Consider the following 21,437-nt stretch of genomic DNA (forward strand, 5'->3'; position numbering starts at 1 on the left):
GCATTTTTTTTCTTTTGTTATGATTTAATTTCTGACTTATAGTGGATTTTTTCCTGTGTGTAGATCCACCCTATGTGTGTTAATTGGCTTGCCAAAACTCCAACAACTGGGTTTTTAAATGTGAATAGCCGCTGTTAATAAAATAATTATCCCAGCCCATAATTTTCTGCATGCTGTTTCCTTCTGACCTCTCCTCACCCACAAGCATGAGTATATATCTACAACTCAGTGGTGTAACATTGGAAAATGTTGATCACTTCTCCTATCTGGGCAGTTATCTTTCCACAAGGGCCAACATTGATGCCGAAATCCAGCATTGCCTGAGCTCTGCGAGTGTGGCTTTCTCCCAATTGAAGTGCAGAGGGTTTGGGGACCGGGACATTCACAGGGAAACCAAAATGCTTGTTTACAAAGCTATTGTACTACCAACCTTACTATATGCTTCTGAAACATGGACCACTTATAAACGCCATCTGCAACTCCTTGAAAGATTCCATCAACGATGTCTCCGAAAAATTCTACACATCACTTGGGAAGACAGGCGAACTAACGCCAGTGTACTGGAAGAAGCAAAGATCACCAGTGTTGAAGCAATGATTCTTCAGCATCAACTTTGTTGGACTGGTCATGTTGTGTGGATGCCTGATTCTCGTCTTCCAAAGCAACTACTCTATTCCGAACTTAAAAATGGAAAGCGTAATGCTGGTGGTCAACAAAAGAGGCTTAAAGGCTGTCTCAAGGCAAATCTTTTAAAATGTAGTATAAACACTGACAGCTGGGAAACACTTGCCTGCGAGCGCCCCAGTTGGAGAACAACCTTTTACCAAAGGCGTCATGGACTTTGAAGACACTTGCACTCAGGACGCAAGGAAGAAACATGCTAAGAGGAAGGCACGCTTGGCACTTCCACACCATTATCAACTCCCACCCAGAAACCTATGTCCCCACTGTGGAAGGGCGTGTGGATCCAGAATTGGCCTCCACAGTCACTTACGGACTCATTGTTAAAACCGTGTTCATGGAAGACAATCTCACTCGGCTACGAGGGATCGCCAAAGAGAGAAGAGACCAGCAACTCAGGAGAGCACTTCATGTATCTGATGAAATAGAGGACCAAAGCTTATAGAATAAATTTGCTAGTCTTTTGCTGTGTTTGTTGCAAAAACCAGAAGAGCTTTGTTGCTGGCATCCATCTGTCTCAAGAGACAATGGAGTAAGCCTCTGGGGGTGAAGTCAAACCACTGTGTTAACAGCATCAGAGTGACCTTTCCAGGGCACAACCTGGGCAGTGTGTCTGGAGGTCCAGGGCTGCCTACACGACAAGTCCTCTCTCTCAGCCTGTCAGGAGTGTGTGCAGGAGCCGGGCCCTCTGACCAATAGGACTCTGCAGGACTGGGGCCTTCCTAAGTTTGTTCTGAAGAGGCAAGGTGTGGCCGCACAGGTGAGACCGATTGGTAACTCACAGCACCTGGTGGCAAGAGCTGGGAAGGGATATAAGGTCAGCATTTCCCTTTGGCTCTTTGCCACAGCAACATGTTCCCTGCCTTGCTGCGTTTGACTCCTCGATCCTCGGATGCCTGACTTTGTGACTCCTTGCTTCTTGATCCTCAGACCCTTGGCTTCTTGACTCCTGGCTTCCTGACTCCTGGCTTCTGGACTCTTGTTCCTGCTCCCACCCCACCGTCTTGCCCCCGGTCCCAATCTCCCCAGCCAGGACTTCGATCGCCAGTGAACCAGACCGTGACACAGCCTCACTGATGGGGTCCAAATGAAAGCAAATCAATATGTTGGGCACCAGCTTGGCTGCAAGAGTTGCCAGAAGGCGGCGTACAAGGCACCATCCAACCGTCTAAGGGAATTCACTCTGGATTTGTGTAGGGTTTACTCCTTAATTCTTTCTTCTCCCCAAGCCAGCAGAGGTTTAGGATCAGAGTTTCCTTCTCCTGGTTGGGCTATATTCCCGGGGTTTTTTAAGAAATGTATTGTTTATGTTCCAGGTGGACAAGCCCTCTGGAAATCATCTCTCCTTGACTGAGCTCAGAATGGTTCTGTTAACTAGTGGCAGAAATAGGCTATGCACAGTGCGGACTTGCTGTTTTCTGAAAGCACCAAATCCCTCTCTCAGAACAGTGGAGCCCGTGGACATGAAACGAAGCTGAATATTGCAAAGTTCAGGACAGATTCCTGGTCGTTGTTGTTGAGTCGTTTAGTCGTGTCCAACTCTTCGTGACCCCATGGACCAGAGCACGCCAGGCCCTCCTGTCTTCCACTGCCTCCTGCAGTTTGGTCAAACTCATGCTGGTAGCTTCAAGAACACTGTCCACCCATCTTGTCCTCTGTCATCCCCTTCTCCTTGGGCCCTCCATCTTTCCCAACATCAGGGTCTTTTCCAGGGAGTCTTCTCTTCTCATGAGGTGGCCAAAGTCTTGGAGCCTCAGCTTCAGGATCTGTCCTTCCAGTGAGCACTCAGGGCTGACTTCCTTCAGAATGGAGAGGTTTGATCTTCTTGCAGTCCATGGGACTCTCAAGAGTCTCCTCCAGCACCATAATTCAAAAGCATCAATTATTCGGCCATCAGCCTTCTTTATGGTCCAGCTCTCACTTCCTTACATCACTACTGGGAAAACCATGGCTTTAACTACACAGACCTTTGTTGGCAAGGTGATGTCTCTGCTTTTTAAGATGCTGTCTAGGTTTGTCATTGCTTTTCTCCCAAGAAGAGAATTCCTGTTTAGGGAAGTTTTTAAATGTTGGATGTTTTATTGCACTTTTAATATTCTGTTGGGAGCCGCCCAGAGTGGCTGAGGAAACCTAGCCAGATGAGCGGGGTATAAATTATTATTATTATTATTATTATTATTATTATTATTATGATGATGATAAAGAACTTCATCACACAACATGTAAACTTCAGAACTCGCTCCCAAAGGAGGCGGCGATGGCCGACAACTTGGATGGAGGAGACGGCTATTGAAGGCTCCTGGCCACAACAGCTCTGATCTGCCTCCCTGCTCAGAATCAGCAATGCCTTTGAATACCCAAGAAGGAGAGTGGTATTGTGTTCAAATCCTGGTTGCAGGTTTCCCATTGGAGCACCTGGCAAGAACAGGACGTTGGACTAGATGGGCCACGGGTCTGATCCAGAGGCCTCTTCTTAGGTTCTGGTGCCGGTTGGGGCTGATAAGAGCCGTGGTCTGAAACTTCCAGAGGAAGCTTGGGGGAAGGCCGCTTTAGGAACAAAAGCAGCGGCCTGCTCATGTCTGCATCCACGCCTGCATGCTCTCACACGCTTCCATTTCCTCTCAACCCATTCTGCTTACAATTTCATGTCCTGACACTCACGGATGCGATTAGGTAAGCACAAACAAAGGCTTGCATGAGCAACATGGGAGCTGACGGTAAAAAGCAGGTAAGAACGACTGGAAAGAAAGAAATCACATTCTACTGCACCACCCCTCCCATGTGCCCAGGATCGCCCATGACGAAATAGGCCTCCTTCTACGCACAATTCAGGCCGTGCGTTTGGCACAAGCTTCTGCTTTCAACATAACTGAAAAGCATCCTATTCCCAACCTGGAGAGGACTAAGGAAGGCGCTTGGATAGATAAGTTTTGAGCACTTTGGCATGTGCTGCTGCCTCCAGGTACAAACTTTGCACACTAGGATGATGGAGCTTAAGAGACTGGGACAGCTTTTTACCTCCTGCCAGGGCTCCTGTGTTTTTATGGCACAGATCGAAGCACATCTTTTTGCAGTGAAATGGTTGGCAAGTGAGCGTCTCCTGTTTATGTCTACCTTTTGGGCATCTATTAAAAGCAACGTTGAGTCCTGCCCAGGGAAAGATGCGAATGTTAGGCTGGGAGCGTTGCCACCTTTTAATTCCACCCCCCCCCCCGGGTGTGGCTCCCAGGCTGTCAGTTGATCAGCACAAATCCAGCATCCCAGAGGGCGAGCTGCGTCAAACGGGCTGCCGCAGAAAACAAACCAAGAAAAAGTCTTGTACCACCAACAAATGTGTTAGGGCAGAGCTCTCCAAACTTTTCATGTTGGCACCATGCAACGCAGAGTTTGGAAAGCTCTGGGTTATGGCACTAAGAAAGTGCCGTCTGCAAAAGTGCATCTCATAACAAATAGGACCCTTCGTTGCTTTTGTTCCAAATTCAGTTACAAGTTAAGCTTTGCCCAATAAAACAAGTACAGTGATAACCTTATTTCATAAATGTATTTTAATATTCTTTTGGAAGCCGCCCAGAGTGGCTGGGGAAGCCCAGCCAGATGGGCAGGGTATAAATAATATATATACTATATAACAGATATTTAAATGGTTCTGTAGTCTTAATTACATTTTCTGGTCATGTTGTGATTGTTTTCCTTTACCTTTTTTTTTAAAAAAAATTGTATTTCTTTCTTTTTACTTTAACTCATTTCCTTTAATATTCTTTTAAAAATATTAAAATAAAATAAAACAATACAGAAAAATACCAGTGTAAATTTCTACACTGTCTTGCAGGAATAACATTCTTCACAAAGTACTGCATAGCCTCTCTAAAGATCTAAAAAATGAAACAAAAAATAATAATCCTGTTTTATGCAACCCCCGAGCCAAGGAGATAAGTAACTCTGCAACCTTTACAAGACATCTGAAGACAGCCCTGTATAGGCAAGTTTTTTTGTTTAATGTTTTATTATGTTTTTATATCTGTTGGAAGCTACTCAGAGTGGCTGGGGGCAACCCAGTTAGATGGGTGGGGTATAAATAATAAAAGTGTTGCTGTCCCTCCATCATAAAAAATACAGCATAAACCCAGCTGTGCAACCAGATCCCCAGCCTCAGTTAGTGCCAAGATTAAAAGGTAGGTTTTGAAGACGCATTTGAAAATAGCCAAGATGAGACCTGTTTAATATCACCTGGAAGAGTATTCTGCAATTGTGGGGGCCACCACCAAAAAAGCCTTGGCCCTTCGATAGCCAGCCTCACCCGCTTGCTGGTGGGCATCGCAACAGATTAGATGTAGATTATAGATTAGATTCAATCCCCACAACCACATTGTGAGGCAGGGTATGGATGAGAACTAGTGCCCCAAGCTTGTTTGTTTAGCAGAGTAGCAGAACTTTGCTTGAATTCCAACAAGACCCAGATAGCAGAAAATGTCTTTCGTAAGATTCACTAAAGCATAAATCAGAGTTTGTTGCTGGCTCCCTAGCAAGGCAAAACTCAGACCATTTAGAGCAAACCCAGTTTCCAGGAGTAAAAAGAATCGCACCACACGAATATAAATGCAAAAATGAAAGCGAGAACAGAACAGCAGGAGGAGAAAGAGAGAATAACGGGGCACCCCGGGCAGACAAGTTGATATAGTCTTGTCTCCGAAGCAAATGGCCTTGAAGTCTACAGAAAGCATAGAAGGAAAACAAGAGCTATGCTCTCTCTGCCTTGGGGAGACCTTGATAACCTTTTGAACACTAGAATGTACCAGAATGTTTCTGGCGGCTTCTGTACTCTGCAAAACTTATTCCCTGACAGGTACTGCAGGCTCGGGAGTATTTACAGTGACGTGAACCGGCCTGAGATCTTCGGATGAAGGGAGGTGTACAAATTTAATAAATAATGGAACAGTGACAACATAGTAATGAAAGTGAAATTTTTAGAAGGTTGCAAACCTCCTGCCCCATTTTGCAGTTGGGGCAGGCCTGAATTTTATTAATTTCATCAAATATTTCTTAGCCACCCCTGACCAGCAGATTCCAGGGTGGCTTGTGTTCAAAAGTGCAATTTAAACAATTTAAAAACAAGGAAGCACAGCAAAAGAGAAGACACACACCCCCCCCTAAAACTTTTAAAAATAATAGAACATAGTTAAAACCAACCAACCAACACTGACCAACCATCTAATTACTTAAAATGCCAGCTGGGCAATTAGGAAGATGGTACAATCTCGTGCCATAAAGCCTGTAAGGCCCGAGATGTTTGTCTTCCTTAGGGTGGGCATTTCAGAGGTTTGGGGAGCCACCACAGAAGAGCCCCCCTCCTTTGCAGAAGCCAATCTTGCCACTAATAAAGAGAGCCAGCGTAATGCAGCGCTCAGAATACCTGTGGAAGAGCAGGGTTTGAATTCTCTGCTCAGCCATGAATTTCACTGGGTGACCCTGGAAGCGTCGCTCAGCCTAACCTACCTCACAGGGTTGTTGTGAGGACAAAACGGGGGAGGAAGAGAACCATGTACACCGCCTTGAGCTCCCTGGAGGGCAAAGCTGGTGGACATAATAAATATAATACAGAACTAGCATTTGCAACAGGCTTGAGAGAGAGGTCTCCACAAGGTCACTCCATGAATTTGTGGCAGACACAAGACCTGAGCTGCTTACAGTGCATGCTTCGCGACACGGCCTGGGCAGGGAGCTGAACCTGCTGATTGCCTATCTGCCGAACAACTCTCATCATTTCAATGGCACAGAACCTCTCCCCCTTGCCAACACGATACATGTTTTCCCATAAGTAAGCAAAGCCTTTGTTGACTTTATTCTCTCTACTGTTGTTATTTAAACCGAAAGCTCGTGGGGCAACAGCTTGTCTCTTTCCCCATCTCATGTAGAAGTGTCATGTTGCATGTTGATGGCTGCCTTATTTTATATGCCAGCCCCATTTAAAATTCTCTATTGGGCCGAGTGAGGTTATATGCCTTGCACATACATTGGCATGGCTGTACTGATCCTAATTATTGACTGATGGATTAGTTATTGTTACCGTATTTCTTAATTGCGTTGTTGTCTTGTGATTATTTGCTGTGTTTTACATCGCTATGGCATGCCCTGAGATTATGACAAGGGGGCTGGATATACCGTATATTTTGCTCCATAGGGCGCACCTAGTTTTTAGGGGGGGGAAAAAAGAAAAAAAAAATATTTTCCCCCCCCAGCCCCAAAGATCAAAGAAGCCAAGACAGTGAGCAGGATACATCCCGCTGGCTGTCTTGGCTTCCTCTTTAGCCGCGTGCAACCTCTCCAGCCGGGAGAGGCTGCGCGTGGCTTTGGCAGAAGCCAAGACAGCAAGCAGGATGGATCCCACTCGCTCTCTTGGCTTCCCTTTTTAGCCGCGGGGCTGGGGCGGGGGAAGCCCAAGCTTCGCTTCACCTTCGCTGCTGCTATCCGCAAGCCCGGGGTGCGCAGTGGGAGTTGGCGCTGCGCTCCCCGGGCTTCAGGCTGCTATCCACAAGCCTTCGGAGCCCGGCGGGAACTCTCCAGGCTTAAGCGAAAGCCTGCATTCGCTCCATAGGACGCACACACATTTCCCCTTCATTTTTGGAGGGGGAAAAGTGCGTCCTATAGAGCAAAAAATATGGTAAGTTATATAAAATATTTTACAGGCATGTAAAGAAAAGAAAAAATCAGCAAGGGGGCACCCATCTGAAATTACACCTCAAGCTGCTAATCCTAAAGCCCTGATTTGGTTTCCCTGTCCCACTGAAAATATCTGGACTTACTTCTACGTAAACATGTTTAGAATCGGGCTGCCCTTATCTGAGGCTGCATTTGGGCAGACTAACCTTGCTTCTTAACATTGCTGTTTATTGTACTGCTATTGTATTTAGATTGCAATCTCCTTGGGGCAAAGCTCTTGTGTTTGTTGCTTATGTCATTCCGAGTCTGTGCACGTTGATATGCCGTATTGCTATACAAACAAGCAACACAGCTCCACCAACTTAACTCCTACAACAAGCAGTCAGAATTTTAGTGCTGGAAGTTGCCTCTGGGCTTTTCAAGAGCCACAACAACGGCAGTGTGTATTCCTTCCTGCTGCTTCCCCGTCACTACTGTGTCTTGTCACCACTGTCTTGCGAGGGGATGCATTGATGTTCGCAACTCCAAGCCTATCAACCCTTTTGCAATTGGTCCCCAACAAGAGAAAGGCAAGCAGGATATGTGTGTGAGCTTCGTTTGCAAAATACCTGGGAACAATAGTTTATGAAGCATAATAAGTTGTTGAGACCTCAGAGAGCTACAAAACTTGTTGTTGTTGTTGTTTAGTCGTGTCCGACTCTTAGTGACCCCCTGGACCAGAGCACGTCAGGCACTCCTGTCTTCCACTGCCTCCCGCAGTTTGGTCAAACTCATGCTGGTAGCTTCGAGAACACTGTCCCACCATCTCGTCCTCTGTCGTCCCCTTCTCCTTGTGCCCTCCATCTTTCCCAACATCAGGGTCTTTTCCAGGGAGTCTTCTCTTCTCATGAGGTGGCCAAAGTCTTGGAGCCTCAGCTTCAGGATCTGTCCTTCCAGTGAGCACTCAGGGCTGATTTCCTTCAGAATGGAGAGGTTTGATCTTCTTGCAGTCCATGGGACTCTCAAGAGTCTCCTCCAGCACCAGAATTTAAAAGCATCCATTCTTCGGCGATCAGCCTTCTAGATGGTCCAGCTCTCACTTCCATACATCACTACTGGGAAAACTATAGCTTTAACTATACGGACTTTTGTTGGCAAGGTGATGTCTCTGCTTAAAGGTAAAGGTAAAGGGACCCCTGACCATTAGGTCCAGTCGTGACCGACTCTGGGGTTCGGCGCTCATCTCACTTTATTGGCCGAGGGAGTCGGTGTACAGCTTCTGGCGTACAGCTGAGTCATGTGGCCAGCATGACTAAGCCGCTTCTGGCAAACGAGACCAGCGCATGGAAATGCCATTTACCTTCCTGCAGGAGCAATACCTATTTGATGTGCTTTCGAACTGCTAGGTTGGCAGGAGCAGGGACTGAGCAACGAGAACTCACCCCAACACGGGGATTCGAACCGCCGACCTTCTGATCGGCAAGTCCTAGGCTCAGTGGTTTAACCCACAGCACCACCCGTGTCCCTGATGTCTCTGCTTAAGAGTGGTTTCATGCTCAATCCCTCTTCCCAGGTAAACACTGGGAATGCTGGGGAATAGCAGACGCTCCAAGTGTCCTTATTTTCCAGGGATATCCCCGATTTAGAGAAGCCGCTGGTTTCTGATTTCATCCTGGAATGTCCCACTTTCCTTAGATGTCCCCATTTTCATTGGAGAAATGTTGGAGGGTCTGGAAGAGGGGCTTCTAACAACTCACGGCACCCTCTGCAAACTAGTTCCCAGAGAAGCCATGACAGTTTAAAACGGCACCGTAGCTCTTTAAATGCATAGTTCATTATCGTGTCAGGCGGATGCACAAGCAGGTACCATCTGAACTCTTCCTTCTTCCTTATGACTGTCATCTCCGCGCCGCCTCTCTGCCCCCGGGGGCTGGATGGCTTCGCATCCGGGGCTCAGAGCTGCCAGCCCCGCCGTGCTCGTCTTCCGCGGCCGCAACCCTCCCTTGCAAGAGCGTTGTGCAGTACGTACCGCCCTCGCCTTGTTCCCCTACCCCATTGCCTTTTGAAATAAAAAAACCCCAACAGCTGCCCGAAATGGAGAGCGAAGGCGAGCACGTGCTCTACCCCCCCCCCCAAACCATTGCTCAAGCGCTTTCTTCTCTCCCATGCAAACCCGTTTCTCACGCGCCGACACGCCCCGTCTCCTAACGTTGCACGAGCCCCCACGCACTTTTTATTTTTTGCACGGCTCCTCCCCGGCCGAGAGACGGAACTGCAAAGGGAGAAGGGGAGGAGGGCGCGCGCACATGTTTGCGCGCGCACTTTTGTTTTTGTTTGCTTTCCGTGCCACGCGGTTGGCGGCGCTGCCCCGTCCGGTTTCCGCCCTTTGCACGAGGGCGCTTATGCGCCTTTCCTCCCCATGTCGCCGTCCCTTTGCGGAGGGGAAGGAGGAAGCGGAAGGGAGAGCGTGGCGCGGGGAAGGAGGCGCTCTGCGGAACGGGCACTGGCACCCCAACGTGGCACCCCTTTCCCCTTGCAAAAGCACCCACAACCAGGGGCATTTGGCGAGCGCCCCGGTGTGTTTTCACCCGCGTCGCCACGCCTTTGGGAAAAGGGAGAAATAACAGCGGGGAGGCACCTTCACCCAAACTCTGTAACCCCCTTCACCCACCCCAGGGGCATGACAGCGAGCACCTCCGGGCGCGTCGCCCTGCCTTTGCACTAGGGCGCTGCGAGGAAGAAATCGACGACACAGCCACGCCAACCCTTGCGCGCCCCTTTGGCCCGGCGGCTGCTCCCCCACCCAAGGGCGCAGAGCGAGCGCCTGTGCGTCCTCCGCCCCCCCCCCAGCGTTGCCTTGGGGTCGGGAGAGGAAGACGACTTGTGGGGCAGAGCCAGACCAAGCACAAAGTGGCCCTTGCTCCCCGAAGCCGTGCGCCCCCGTTCCCACCGCCGGCCACCGGAGCGTGCGCCTTTACGCGCGCTGCCTTGCCTTTGGGGAGCGCACGTCCCCGAACCCGTGCGCCCCCCTTTCTTTTTGCAGCTCCCCCACCCCAGGGCGCTGCGTGTGGGTGTGTTTTCACCCCATTGCCAGGTCTTTGGAGGAAGAGGAGGTGGCAGTTGGGGAGGGAGGGGATTGCGGAGGAGAGAGGCGCCCCGGACCCCGTGCGCCCCGTCTCCCGATCGCGGCCTGCGAGCGCGCCGCCTGGGCAGCCCGGGCCTCCCTCCCCGCCCGTCCGCCCGCCCGCCTCCCCTCCCGCGGCCCCGCCCCGGAGGCCGGCGGTGCGTAGTCGGCGGCCGCCCCTGCCTGCCTGCCTGCCTGCCTGCCTGGGCCGCCGCGAAGATGGCTGCAGCCGCGGGCGAGGACGGGCCCGGCGCGAGGGCCTTGCTGGCGCTGCAGCGCGCCGCGCCCTCGCCGCCGCTGCCTCCCGGGGCGCCCGCCGCCTCGCCTCCCCCGGGCCCGGGGCCGGCCCCGATCCCGCCCGCGCTGCCCCTGGCCGTGCCGTCGGCCCTGGCGCGCCTGCAGGGCCGCGACGTGGAGTTCGTGATGCGCCAGGCGACGGTGACCATCGGGCGCAACTCGTCGCAGGGCGCCGTGGACGTGAACATGGGCCGCTCCAGCTTCATCTCGCGCCGCCACCTCGAGCTCTCCTTCCGCGCGCCCCACTTCTACCTGCGCTGCCTGGGCAAGAACGGCGTCTTCGTCGACGGCGCCTTCCAGAGGAGGGGAGGCCCGGCCCTGCAGCTGCCCCCGCAGTGAGTCGTGGGAATGGGCGACACGCGCGCGCGGGCAGGCTTGCTGGCGTGTAGGGATTTGGGGTTGGAGGACAGGCGTGCAAACTGCGGGGTGGGTGGGGGTTAGGGAGACAGGAGGGCAAGTTGGGTCGTCAGGATGGGGCTTAAGGAGACGCGGGTGCAGACTGGGTCGTGGGGATCTGGGTTAGGGAAGCATATGCACACGCTGGTTCGTGGGGAAGGGTGTTAGGGAGAGGTGTATAAGCTGGGTTGTGGGGGTGGGTGTATGCAGGCACACACACGTGTATAGGCTGGTTGTGGGGATGGGGGCATGGAAGACCTGCATGTAGACTGGGCCATGGAGGTGTGGGAGATCCATGTGTAAGCTGCGTTGTAGGGGTGAGCAGTAATGTAACCCACAGATGAGGTGTGTTGAGAATTTGTGGTGGTGGGATGTTAACCCACGAGGGTTAACACCCCCAACATAAACACCATATACACCTAGGCGGGGAAAACTGCACATGCGCATGAACAGGTCCTGGGAAGAGAGGTTGTGGGAGGGTGAAGGAAGGGGAGCCCCCTTAGGGTGTTGTAGGGGAAGCTTATGCGCAAAGGGGGTGCCAGTCCTGAGGGGGAGACCCACAGGTGTCCCTTGTGTTTATTGGCAGGGAAAACCCGCCTGTGGGCTAATGGGTCTTCAGAAAGAGAGTTGAGGGAAGAAAATGAGATGCTTATGTGTGTGCGTCTATGTGTATTGTGTATTAATAAATGGGTTTTGGGGAAGAGAATTGGAGGACCCCATTTTGAGGGAACGGGGTAATGTGTCTTTCAAAAGCTCCTCCACCTGGAGTAAGGTTACCAGACATCCCCGTTTCCCAGGGACAGTCCCTGGATTTACCCCTGACAAAATCCATTCCCATCCACAGAAATTGAAAAGTGTACCTGGATTCATTGAAAGAAATCTGGTAACCCCCACAGGGGTGCTTGGGGGCCCCATCACGGTGTAGGAGAAGACTCCTGATTACCTTTCATCGGGGGGGGGGGGAGAGAAGAAAGCCGAGCCCCACTTTGAGAGTACATAACAATAAAATTATTATTGTTGAAAGTTTGCATGTGTCAGTCTCACAGGTCTTCAGAAAGGGATACCCAGCCTGAAAGTTATCCTCCGGGCAGGTGTATTTTTATTTTTGAAAATATTTACAGGCTGCTTTGCTGGACCAAGTCTGCCCAAGGTGGCCAACGAAGCATTAAAAAAAGAAAAGAAATCTACATTAAAATAGAATTCAGCCGCTGTGTGTGTGTTTGACAAGGAGCGCTTGCATGTGGTTTGAATCGGTCTTGTGAAGGGGGCGAGGAACAGGAGGAAGGAAACGTTCGCACGTGGGTTTGGGTGTTAAGAAAAGGGTGTTTGTGGGGGGGGAACCCCTCTGTGGGAGTGGAACCCCTCTGTGGGAGTGAAACCCCATGACTCTTGTCAGGTGGAGCCACATGCGGGTTTTACGGGTCTTGGGAATGGGGGCGGGGGAATGGAAGGGCATCCCCCAACAGGCCTTCCGTGTGGGTTTCCCCCCCTAAAATAATCTCATTAATGGCAAGCAGCCTTGGAATAATTTGTATCCTGAAAGGCCGGATGTAAATAACGGCAAATCAAGAAAGTCCGAAAATATACAGACTTTGAAAAGCGGGGTTTGGGGGTCTTGGGAAAGGGGAACCTACTTGGGAGGGGGAAGCCCTGGAGGGGGTCGACGTAGGAGGGTGGGTTTGTGGGCCGTGGTCAAGGGGAGCCCCCTCTGGGGTGGGTTTGGCAGTTCTTGAGATGCCCCTTCTGAAGGGGAACCCCGAACTATTTCTGCGTTTGTGTGTATTTTGGCACGGAAAACCCACACCTACTCTAAAGGAAAGTTGTTGGAGGGGGCTTGGAAAACTGGGGGAACGGAAGAGAGTTAAGTGTGGGTTTTTGCCTTGGAAAGGGGGAACCCCATATGTGGTTTAAGGTGTGGAGGGAAGACTTAGGGGTTTGGGGAGAGAAAGGGGATCCTTTTCTGAGAAGGGGGAACCCAGGTACATAGGTGTGGGTGTCTCCTTTTGAGCGGGGTGGGGGGGAAAGACGGCTGTGGGACAGAGAGGGAGGATGTTGGGGGCAGGATCCCCCATCCTAGGAATGAGTTGGTGAGTAAAACTCAGAGCGTTCTTGTCTCAGGCGAATTTCCCCTTGCAGTCATCTGATAATTATAATTAATAGAATAAAATAGGTCCCAGATCTGAATTGTGCCCACTGAGAAATGGGTTTCTTTGCCCCCCCCCCGGCCCTTAGATGGGCAAGTAGGATCTGCGAACGGCACTAAGTTGGCGATGGGATGGAGGCCTGCCTGTCCGCATGGAAACCCGGCTCTCTGCAGTTGCTCCGAGGTGGAGGAAATGGACTCTGCACATGCCTCAGAGCCCTCTTGTCTTGCTGCATGCTCTGGGACGGAGTTTGAGCAGGTTCTGAGGCGGGGTGTTGGTTGAGACAAATAGGAAATAATCTGGGTTGGCAATGGTCCGTCAGCAGTAAAAAGAAAAATGATTACGAGTGGATAAGTACAGAGTACAGGAAAAGCGTTGGAAGATGGAGCTCTGGGGGACGGAATCATCCCTATTGATCCCTGAATCCGCCTTGTTTGTTCTCTTATTAATTTCTTTTCTTTTGAAATGGCTCTGGGGCTGCAGCAGACTTGCAAGGCCCAGCTCCCTCATCTTAAAGGTGATTCCTCCTGGGATGGTGTGAGATAGATAGAGACAGAGCCTGCCTTCTTGGGGGTGGGGGAGCAGGCAGGACGCCCCGGGGTCAAATTGGGGATTTTGAGGAGGCAGGTGTCTGTGTGGGCCCTGAAGCAGATGTGTGGAAATGGGGTTCCCCTCAAAGAGAAAGTTATTTTCATTTGAAACGCATCTGTTAAAGCTGAAATTTGGCACAGATGTTCATTTTGGTGCCCTTAACTCATTGTCAGAGTTTTAAGGTCTGTGCTGTGAGGCTCCATCTTGAATTGCGACGCCTTTGCATCTCTGACCGTTTCTGCAGTTGAGAGATGGGTTGCAGTGATGGCCAAACTTGGCCCTCCGGCTGTTTTTGGGACTACAGTTCCCATCATCCCTGACCGCTGGTCCTGTTAACTAGGGATGATGGGAGTTGTAGTCCCAAAACCGCTGGAGGGCCAAGTTTGGCCATCGCTGATTAGAGGGACCCAAACTTAAATCTGCGAGAAATTTCAGCACTAACAGAAGGATTTCAAACAAACCCACACAAAGAGTTGTTTGTGCTGTGAGACGGTGAGACAAGCCAGAGCTTTGTGAGCTAGCTGATGGAAATGGTGGTTTTTATCTAATGAAGCCCAGAGACCATATGGACACGCAAGAGGGAAGGATTCTGCCATTGAAGCGGGAGATGACTTCTTTTCCAAGACCTGCTCCAGGCAATCTGTGGCGAATGCAGTGGTTGCATTCGCACGTAATGATAAACCATCGTTTAGCATTGCATGGACGAGCTACAGGAAGGGCAAGCAAAATGTTGGGCTTGTGCATTTCCCGTCCTCCCAAATTGGCTGGCATGATGGGCTTTTGCCGAGATTAGTGCCATTTGTGGAGAATATGGTGTCCTACCAATGCTGGCTGACAACGAACTCTGGTGAGTTTAAAACGTGCCAACTTTGAAAGCAGGGGGTTATGAACCTGCCTTGTTTGACTAGCATCCAAGATGGGATTCAGCCGGCATTCTTTGAAAGCGAAACTAATCTCTCCAGCAACCATCCCGGCTCTGTGCTTAGGAGGAGAGGGGAAGGCGGCTGCCCAGTGTTTACTCAGCACACCATTTCCATGTTCTGTAAACCATGGCTTGCTAACACAGCTGAGACATTTGGGGCAAAGAAATGAGAAGGACCTGGAGGAAAGTTGAAGTAGGAAAAGGACGCCTTGGGGAGCAGCGGGGCAAGATGGAGAAGCCAGTTGTTTCTCAGACTGAAGAGCACAGTTGGTTAGCCCTGCTTAAACCGTAAATGACAATACTCTCGAGCTGGGCTGGGTTTCTCCGCGCCATGGGGGAGAAAGAGATTCCTGAGGGATATTGGCTTTCTGGGGGGTGAGGATAAGATTCCACTGGAAAAAGCAGAGCGACAGCTGTGGGCCTACCCCAGGGGCAAACTTTGCCAAAGGAGATGGGAAGCACCTTGGTCCACAAAGAACGGATGAGTTATGCGCGTGAGCATGTGCTTCTTTCTCCGATCCTGCCGAGATTGGAGAAACTTTATCCGTACAAAATTGCAGTCTCTTGTTGGTTGGTTGGTTTTCCAGTAGGGAACCCAAATCGTGGCCTAGGAATCCCACCTGGTCCTGCAAGAGCTGAGAAAAGGCTTTGGGTGGAGGTTGGGGGTTAGAAGAGAAGCTGCCTCTTCATTCGCTGCAGCAAGATGATCGGGGAACCCGGTTGTTGATAGGGAATCCTCCACTAATGATTGGGGTACAAGCAAGTTCCTTCTCATTTTCTTCCTGCGCAGCCATGAGATGCTCTTGGATTGCGTTGTGCGTCAGTGTCGCGTTCCACTCCAACGGGGCAGGCCCATTGCAGTGGTTTCCAAACTGTAGGTCAGGAAACCTGTGGAGTTCCTTGAAAGTAGGGTGCTCCCGCGTGGCGCTGGATTGTGGCCTTCATTCTGCTCCTCCCTGTATGTTTTTCCATAGTGTAGACATTACATTTTCCTCTCTTCCCTCGCCCCATTCAACCTACATTTACCATTTCTGCATGCATGCTTTAAAAAACTTCCTGGGCTTTTTTTTTTTTTTTTTTTTTTTGCAGTAATGGTAAATTCCGGATTAAATGGGGAAATTATATTGCGCTGCGTTTGGAGGAAGGCGGCATGGTGTGGGCACTGTACAATCTTAGACTTTTCGAAGGGACCCCAAGAATCATCAGTGCAGGAATCACAGCTAAGTTGTTCATTTAGGGCAGTGACAAGACCCAAAACGTTTGGCACATGCTTCCTTTGAGCCCAGCGTGTGCCCGCGGACTTGCCCCAGAATCTTTCCTCTTGTCTGATGTTTGATGTTTGCTACTGTTGTGGACCAGAAGACAAGCGCTGATTCTGTTGTTTGATGCAGAAAGGGGTTCCTTGACAGCAGAGAGGGTTGTTGTCGTTTTTTTAGGAAAACCCCTGGCATAGTTGCATGAAGTGTCCATCTGTCAAAATGCCACTTTTTAACATCTCCCCATATGCACAGCATTGCTTAGATGTGCCGTTATTATAAGGTGACTTAAAACTTGACGTTCTCCATTCTGGGGGTGAAGGATAATGCAATTTCTCTTCCTCCCCGCAGACCCAAGGGCACGACTCTTGCTCACCAGCCTCGTATCTAGCAGATCCGTTGTTTTTTTTAATAAGTTGCTTTTTCTGCTGGCTGTTTTCCTTGTGTTTAGTAATTTCGTTATAAATCCCAAGCCGCTTGCTTCCTGTGAGGCATTTGGGCTTTGAAATGTTTTCCTTTTTCGAAGGCGATACCCTTGGACTATGTCAGTATAATTAATTTCTGCTTGTAAAACAAGCTGCTTTCTCTTTTCCTTTCCCCTCCAATTCCTTCTCTCGGGGAGCTGGGGGCATTCTTGTACTTTTCCCATAAGCTCCTGTGTACCTTGTTATTTCGTTTACTGAATTGCAGTTGTCGTTGCCAAATGAAAGGAGAGCGGAAAGAGACAGCCTCTCACTCGTGGTTGGTGTTGTTGTTTTTTGATGGGGGGGGGAGAGAGAAATCCTTTCTCCTTCCAAGAGCTTAAAGGAGAGGGGGTCTTAATGTACAGTGGCTTGCATGCTGCAGGGAACCCTGAACAATAAAATGTCTTCTCAGCCACTGTTTATGATCACAGTAAATAAACGGCACGCCCCTCCCTTTCTGAGTTGTAAAACAGATGATGCAACTCTCCCCCCCCTCCTTTTTTCCTGAATGGAATTTGCCCTCCAGTTCCTGCGAAGTAAACAGTTCCAGTTTTTCCTGTGTTCTTTAGGGCATACGAGCATTTAGGCCTCGACTGCAGAAATGTTTCTTTGCAGCCTTTATGTTCCCTCAGCCTGAGATGAAGTTTGCTCGCCTCTTACTTGCGAGGAGCTCGCGTGACGCAGAGTAAATTTGTACGTACCTGTTGCATCCAACGCTGGAAGGAAGGGGGGGGGAGAAAGCAGCGTGGGAATTCAACTCCGTCACTTTTTAGGTTCGTCATGTGCCTTCGCATGTGTGGCTTTTGTTTCCAGATGCCACTCACAACAACGCTTTCAAGGATTTTTGCCAGGAGGAGGAGGAGGGAGAGCTCTCTCGGCTACAACTTCCGTCTCGTAGGCTTCCCAGAGAGATCTGGTTGGTCCCAGTGGGACACAGGATGCCTTGCTGGGTGAGTTCGGGACCTGATCCTGCAAGCCTCTTCCTGTGCTCCCGAATGCCGTTGCTTGCTCATCAAGCAGCAGCAGAACCAACTCTTAATGCTCTTTATCAGTAGTTGTACTCTTAAAAAGCAGAGACATCACCTTGCCGACAAAGGTCCGTAGAGTTCAAGCTATGGTTTTCCCAGTGGTGATGTATGGAAGTGAGAGCTGGACCATCAAGAAGGCTGATCGCCGAAGAATGGATGCTTTTGAATTCTGGTGCTGGAGGAGACTCTTGAGAGGCCCATGGACGGCAAGAAGATCAAACCTCTCCATTCTGAAGGAAATCAGCCCTGAGTGCTCACTGTAAGGACAGATCCTGAAGCTGAGGCTCCAGTTCTTTGGCCACCTCATGAGAAGAGAAGACTCCCTGGAAAAGACCCTGATGTTGGGAAAGATGGAGGGCACAAGGAGAAGGGGACGACGGAGGACGAGATGGTTGGATGGTGTTCTCGAAGCTACGAACATGAGTTTGACCAAGCTGCAGGAGGCAGTGGAAGACAGGAGTGGCTGGCGTGCTGTGGTCCATGGGGTCATGAAGAGTTGGACACGACTAAACGACTAAACAATAACAACTAGTAGCATTTATTAAATTTGTCTGCCACCCTTCATCTGCAGATCTCAGGGGGGTTCACAACATAAAAATACAATAGGAAAACACAAAATGCATGATAAAAGCAAGAACAACAACAAACCAATAGCTCACCCTCCCACAAAGACATTTAAAAGGGGTATAAGATCTTAATCGGCCATAGGCTTGGTTGAAGAGGAATATTTTTGCCTGGTGCCTAAAGGGGTCTAAGGAAGGTGCCAGGCATGCCTTCTTAGAGAGAGCATTCTGCAAGTGGGGAGCCATTGCAGAAAAGGCAATGTGTTGCCTTCTTGTGTTGCCACCCTCCCGACCTCTCATGGAAGAGGCACACAAGAAAGGGCCTCAGAAGATTAATGCAGAGTTGGGACGGTTTATATCAGGCATAGGGAGACTCCAGCCCTCCAGATGTTTGGAACTATAGTTCCCATAATCCCTGACCACTGGCCCTGTTAGCTAGGGCTGATGGGAATTGTAGTCCCAAACATCTGGAGGGCCGGTTTTTGCCTATGCTTGGTTTATATAGAGAGAGATGGTCCCAGAGTTATTGCGTTCCTGAGCCATTTAGGGCTTTATAGGCCCAAACCAACACTTTGAACTGGACCTGAAAATGAATTGGCAGCCAGTGCAGTCAGGTGTCACATGTTAAAACTGTCTTGTCCTGATGAGCAACCTGGCTGCCAGATTCTGCAGCGGCTGAAGTTTCCGAACCAACTCCAGAGGCAGCCCTAGACGCATTGCAGTAATCTAACCTCGAGGTGAGCAGAGCAGAGAAGTTAGGCTATCCCTGTTTACATCAGGGTGCAGCTCGGCCACCAGCCAAAGTGGTGGAAGGCACTCTGCGCCACTGAGGCCACCTGAAAATACGAGCATTATGTACAATTCACTGCAGCTCTGTGACATAAGCGATTGCTTCTTTTGCACAGCTTGGGAGTCGAAGCTGAGAGAGAGGTAGGCGAAGACTACATCGTCACATAACGGCCGGTGGCATCTTTGCATTTGCAAGGCCTGCCATTCAGGCTTTGTGTCACCCGAGCCATTTTATGCCCCCGTGACGAAGGAGGGATTTGAACTCGAGTCAGGCAATTTTATCTCCATGGATGATGCTTGTTTTTTACTGGCATCCGCTGGCTGTGTCTCCCTCTGGCACAATCTTAATTCCTCCGGCTAAATATTGAATATGAAAATATTTAATATCGTTAAGGGGAAGAGCTTGGCAGCTCAATGGCAGAGCTTCTCCGTTGCAAGCAGAAGGCTGAGGGAGACTCCTGCCTGAAATCTTGGAGAGCAGCTGCCAGTCAGTGTAAACAGTACTGAGCTACATGGAACAATAGTATGCTTCAGTATAAGGCAGCTTCCCATGTTCCAGTCCCCAAACCCTACGCTTTTATTGCTACTGGAAATACGTCCTGAATCGTATGCGCACTTGTGAGATGTTGCAAGCCGGCCATTTCTGTTTCAAATAGGATTCAGAGTCTGCAGAAGTACAGTGGTACCTTGGTTTACAACCATAATCCGTTCCGGAGGTCCGTTTGTAAACCAAAACAGGATCTAACTCAAGGTGCGCTTTTGCCAATGGGGCCTCAAAAAAAAATTGTTTGTAATCCAAAAAAATGGATTGCAATCCAAAATAAGCTTGCAAACCACTTCCGGATTTGACGTGTTTGTAATCCAAAACGTATGCAAACCAGACTGTTTGTAAACCAAGGTACTGCTGTATTTGAGAATTGCTCCACAAGTCTGAATTATTTGTACACACAAAAAGTGGCAAAGCTTTAGGAAATGTGCTTCGTATGTCTCTCTCCTCTGCCTTCTAACGTTTAAAGTTTACATTGGCTCCATTAGGAGAATGCCATTATTTTGGGGCCTTCCCTCCTGGAAAGAGTTGTGCCTCTGGATAGAGGAGAGTTTTTATAGCTTGCTGGAAACTTCGCCGGGTCTCCTGTGTTGCTTCCACGAGGGTTTATGCTTTATGCTCTGCTTCAGACAGAATGTCGCCGGCAAGGAATAAGCTCGTCTTTCGCAGCTGTGTCGTTTGCAGGATTTGTGTCCACTTCGCAGATGAGACAGCGCAACTGTGAAAAATAATTAAAGCACCATCGCACAGGGACGGATTGGGAGGCCGTTTCACAGGGGTCATTGCGATCAGGACTAAGCAAGCTCAGCTTGAAGGCAGGTCGTGAAGTGAAAAAACAGATGATTAACCAGAAATGCACTTTCTGGTAGGATGATGCTGTCAGTTCTCAAAAGAGATCTGTTTCTGTGGCGTGCAGCGAGCAAGGAGTTTCTGAGAATCCCAACTTCCATTAACCCTCATTCCCACCAAACACACCGAGAAGATCCTGGCTACTTTTGCTGCAAGGATAAAATACGTCAGAGGCTCTGGAACCAAAAATAGAGGGAAAGCAATAACAAAAGCTTCCAGACATAGGGGGCTGCCTTCAGATGTCTATGAAAAATTCTATAGTTGTTTAACTCTATATCATTTGTAGATTTGTGTGAAAGGAGCACACATTGTGCTCCTGAACTTAGATCGTAGATTGCTGCAGTATGGACTTTTTCTTTAAAATGGGGGGTTGGCTGGCTATCCGCTTTCTTGACCCAAACTGGTGACCTCCAGGCAATTTGGACTGCCATTCCCATCCGCCCCCAGCCAGCATGGTGGGCACCAGGTTGCAGGAGGCTGCTGTAAAGGAAGCAGGTACCTATTTATCTGCTTGCACTGGTGTGCTTTCGAACTGCTGTAGGTTGGCAGAAGCTTTCTATGCAGGGATTCAAAAAGATGCAGACGATATTGTTAACTACTGCTTGGGTTTCTAACCTGCCCTTCACAATAGTGCCCCGGGACTGGTTGCAGTGATGTAAAAGTGCAAGCATTAAAATTAATTAGAACAATTTGCAAACAGAAGATTCGGGGAGGTCCTGTGTGTGTATGCATCAGGAGTCAAATGGTGAAGAGGCTTCAGCATATGACGGAAGCATATGACAGTGAGGTACGAGGCACACCTGTGCCAGATTTATCTTAGGGCATTCCTTACTCCCAGGCCACCATATTGATGACATTGCCATCCTGGGGTCCTTAGGGAGGACGGGTGTGATATTTGCAGCAATAGCAACAGTGGTAGTAACTATGCAAAGGCCAGTTTTGCAAGCCAGAGCTAGCCTCGTATTCCCTTTCTTTACGGTGTTGACATTAAAAAGCAAGTATCTGAAAGCCCAAAGTCACTCATGCAATCTTCTAATTTGCAGGGCTGAGCTCTTGTCGTTGCCAAAGGCTCGTTGTGGCTTCTGAGCTCTTGTGTTTTGATGATCTCACAAACCACTTGGACGCTCCATTCTTGCGGTTAAAACAACAT

General features: G+C 49.7%; 1 protein-coding gene across 2 annotated transcripts in view; it reads left to right on the plus strand.

The window, feature by feature from the left end:
• Positions 1–10,645: 10,645 nt before the first annotated feature.
• Positions 10,646–21,437, plus strand: part of FOXK1 (forkhead box K1) — an 84,053-nt gene continuing 73,261 nt past the window's right edge. For both annotated transcript variants that reach the window (XM_081839750.1, XM_081839751.1), the window contains exon 1: positions 10,646–11,073. In XM_081839750.1, the coding sequence (XP_081695876.1) occupies positions 10,661–11,073 (413 nt within the window). In that variant the 5' untranslated portion in view covers positions 10,646–10,660. The remainder of the gene's footprint in view (positions 11,074–21,437) is intronic.

This window comes from Podarcis erhardii, assembly GCF_964252035.2.
Source record: "Podarcis erhardii genome assembly, chromosome: 14".
Lineage (NCBI taxonomy): Eukaryota > Metazoa > Chordata > Lepidosauria > Squamata > Lacertidae > Podarcis > Podarcis erhardii.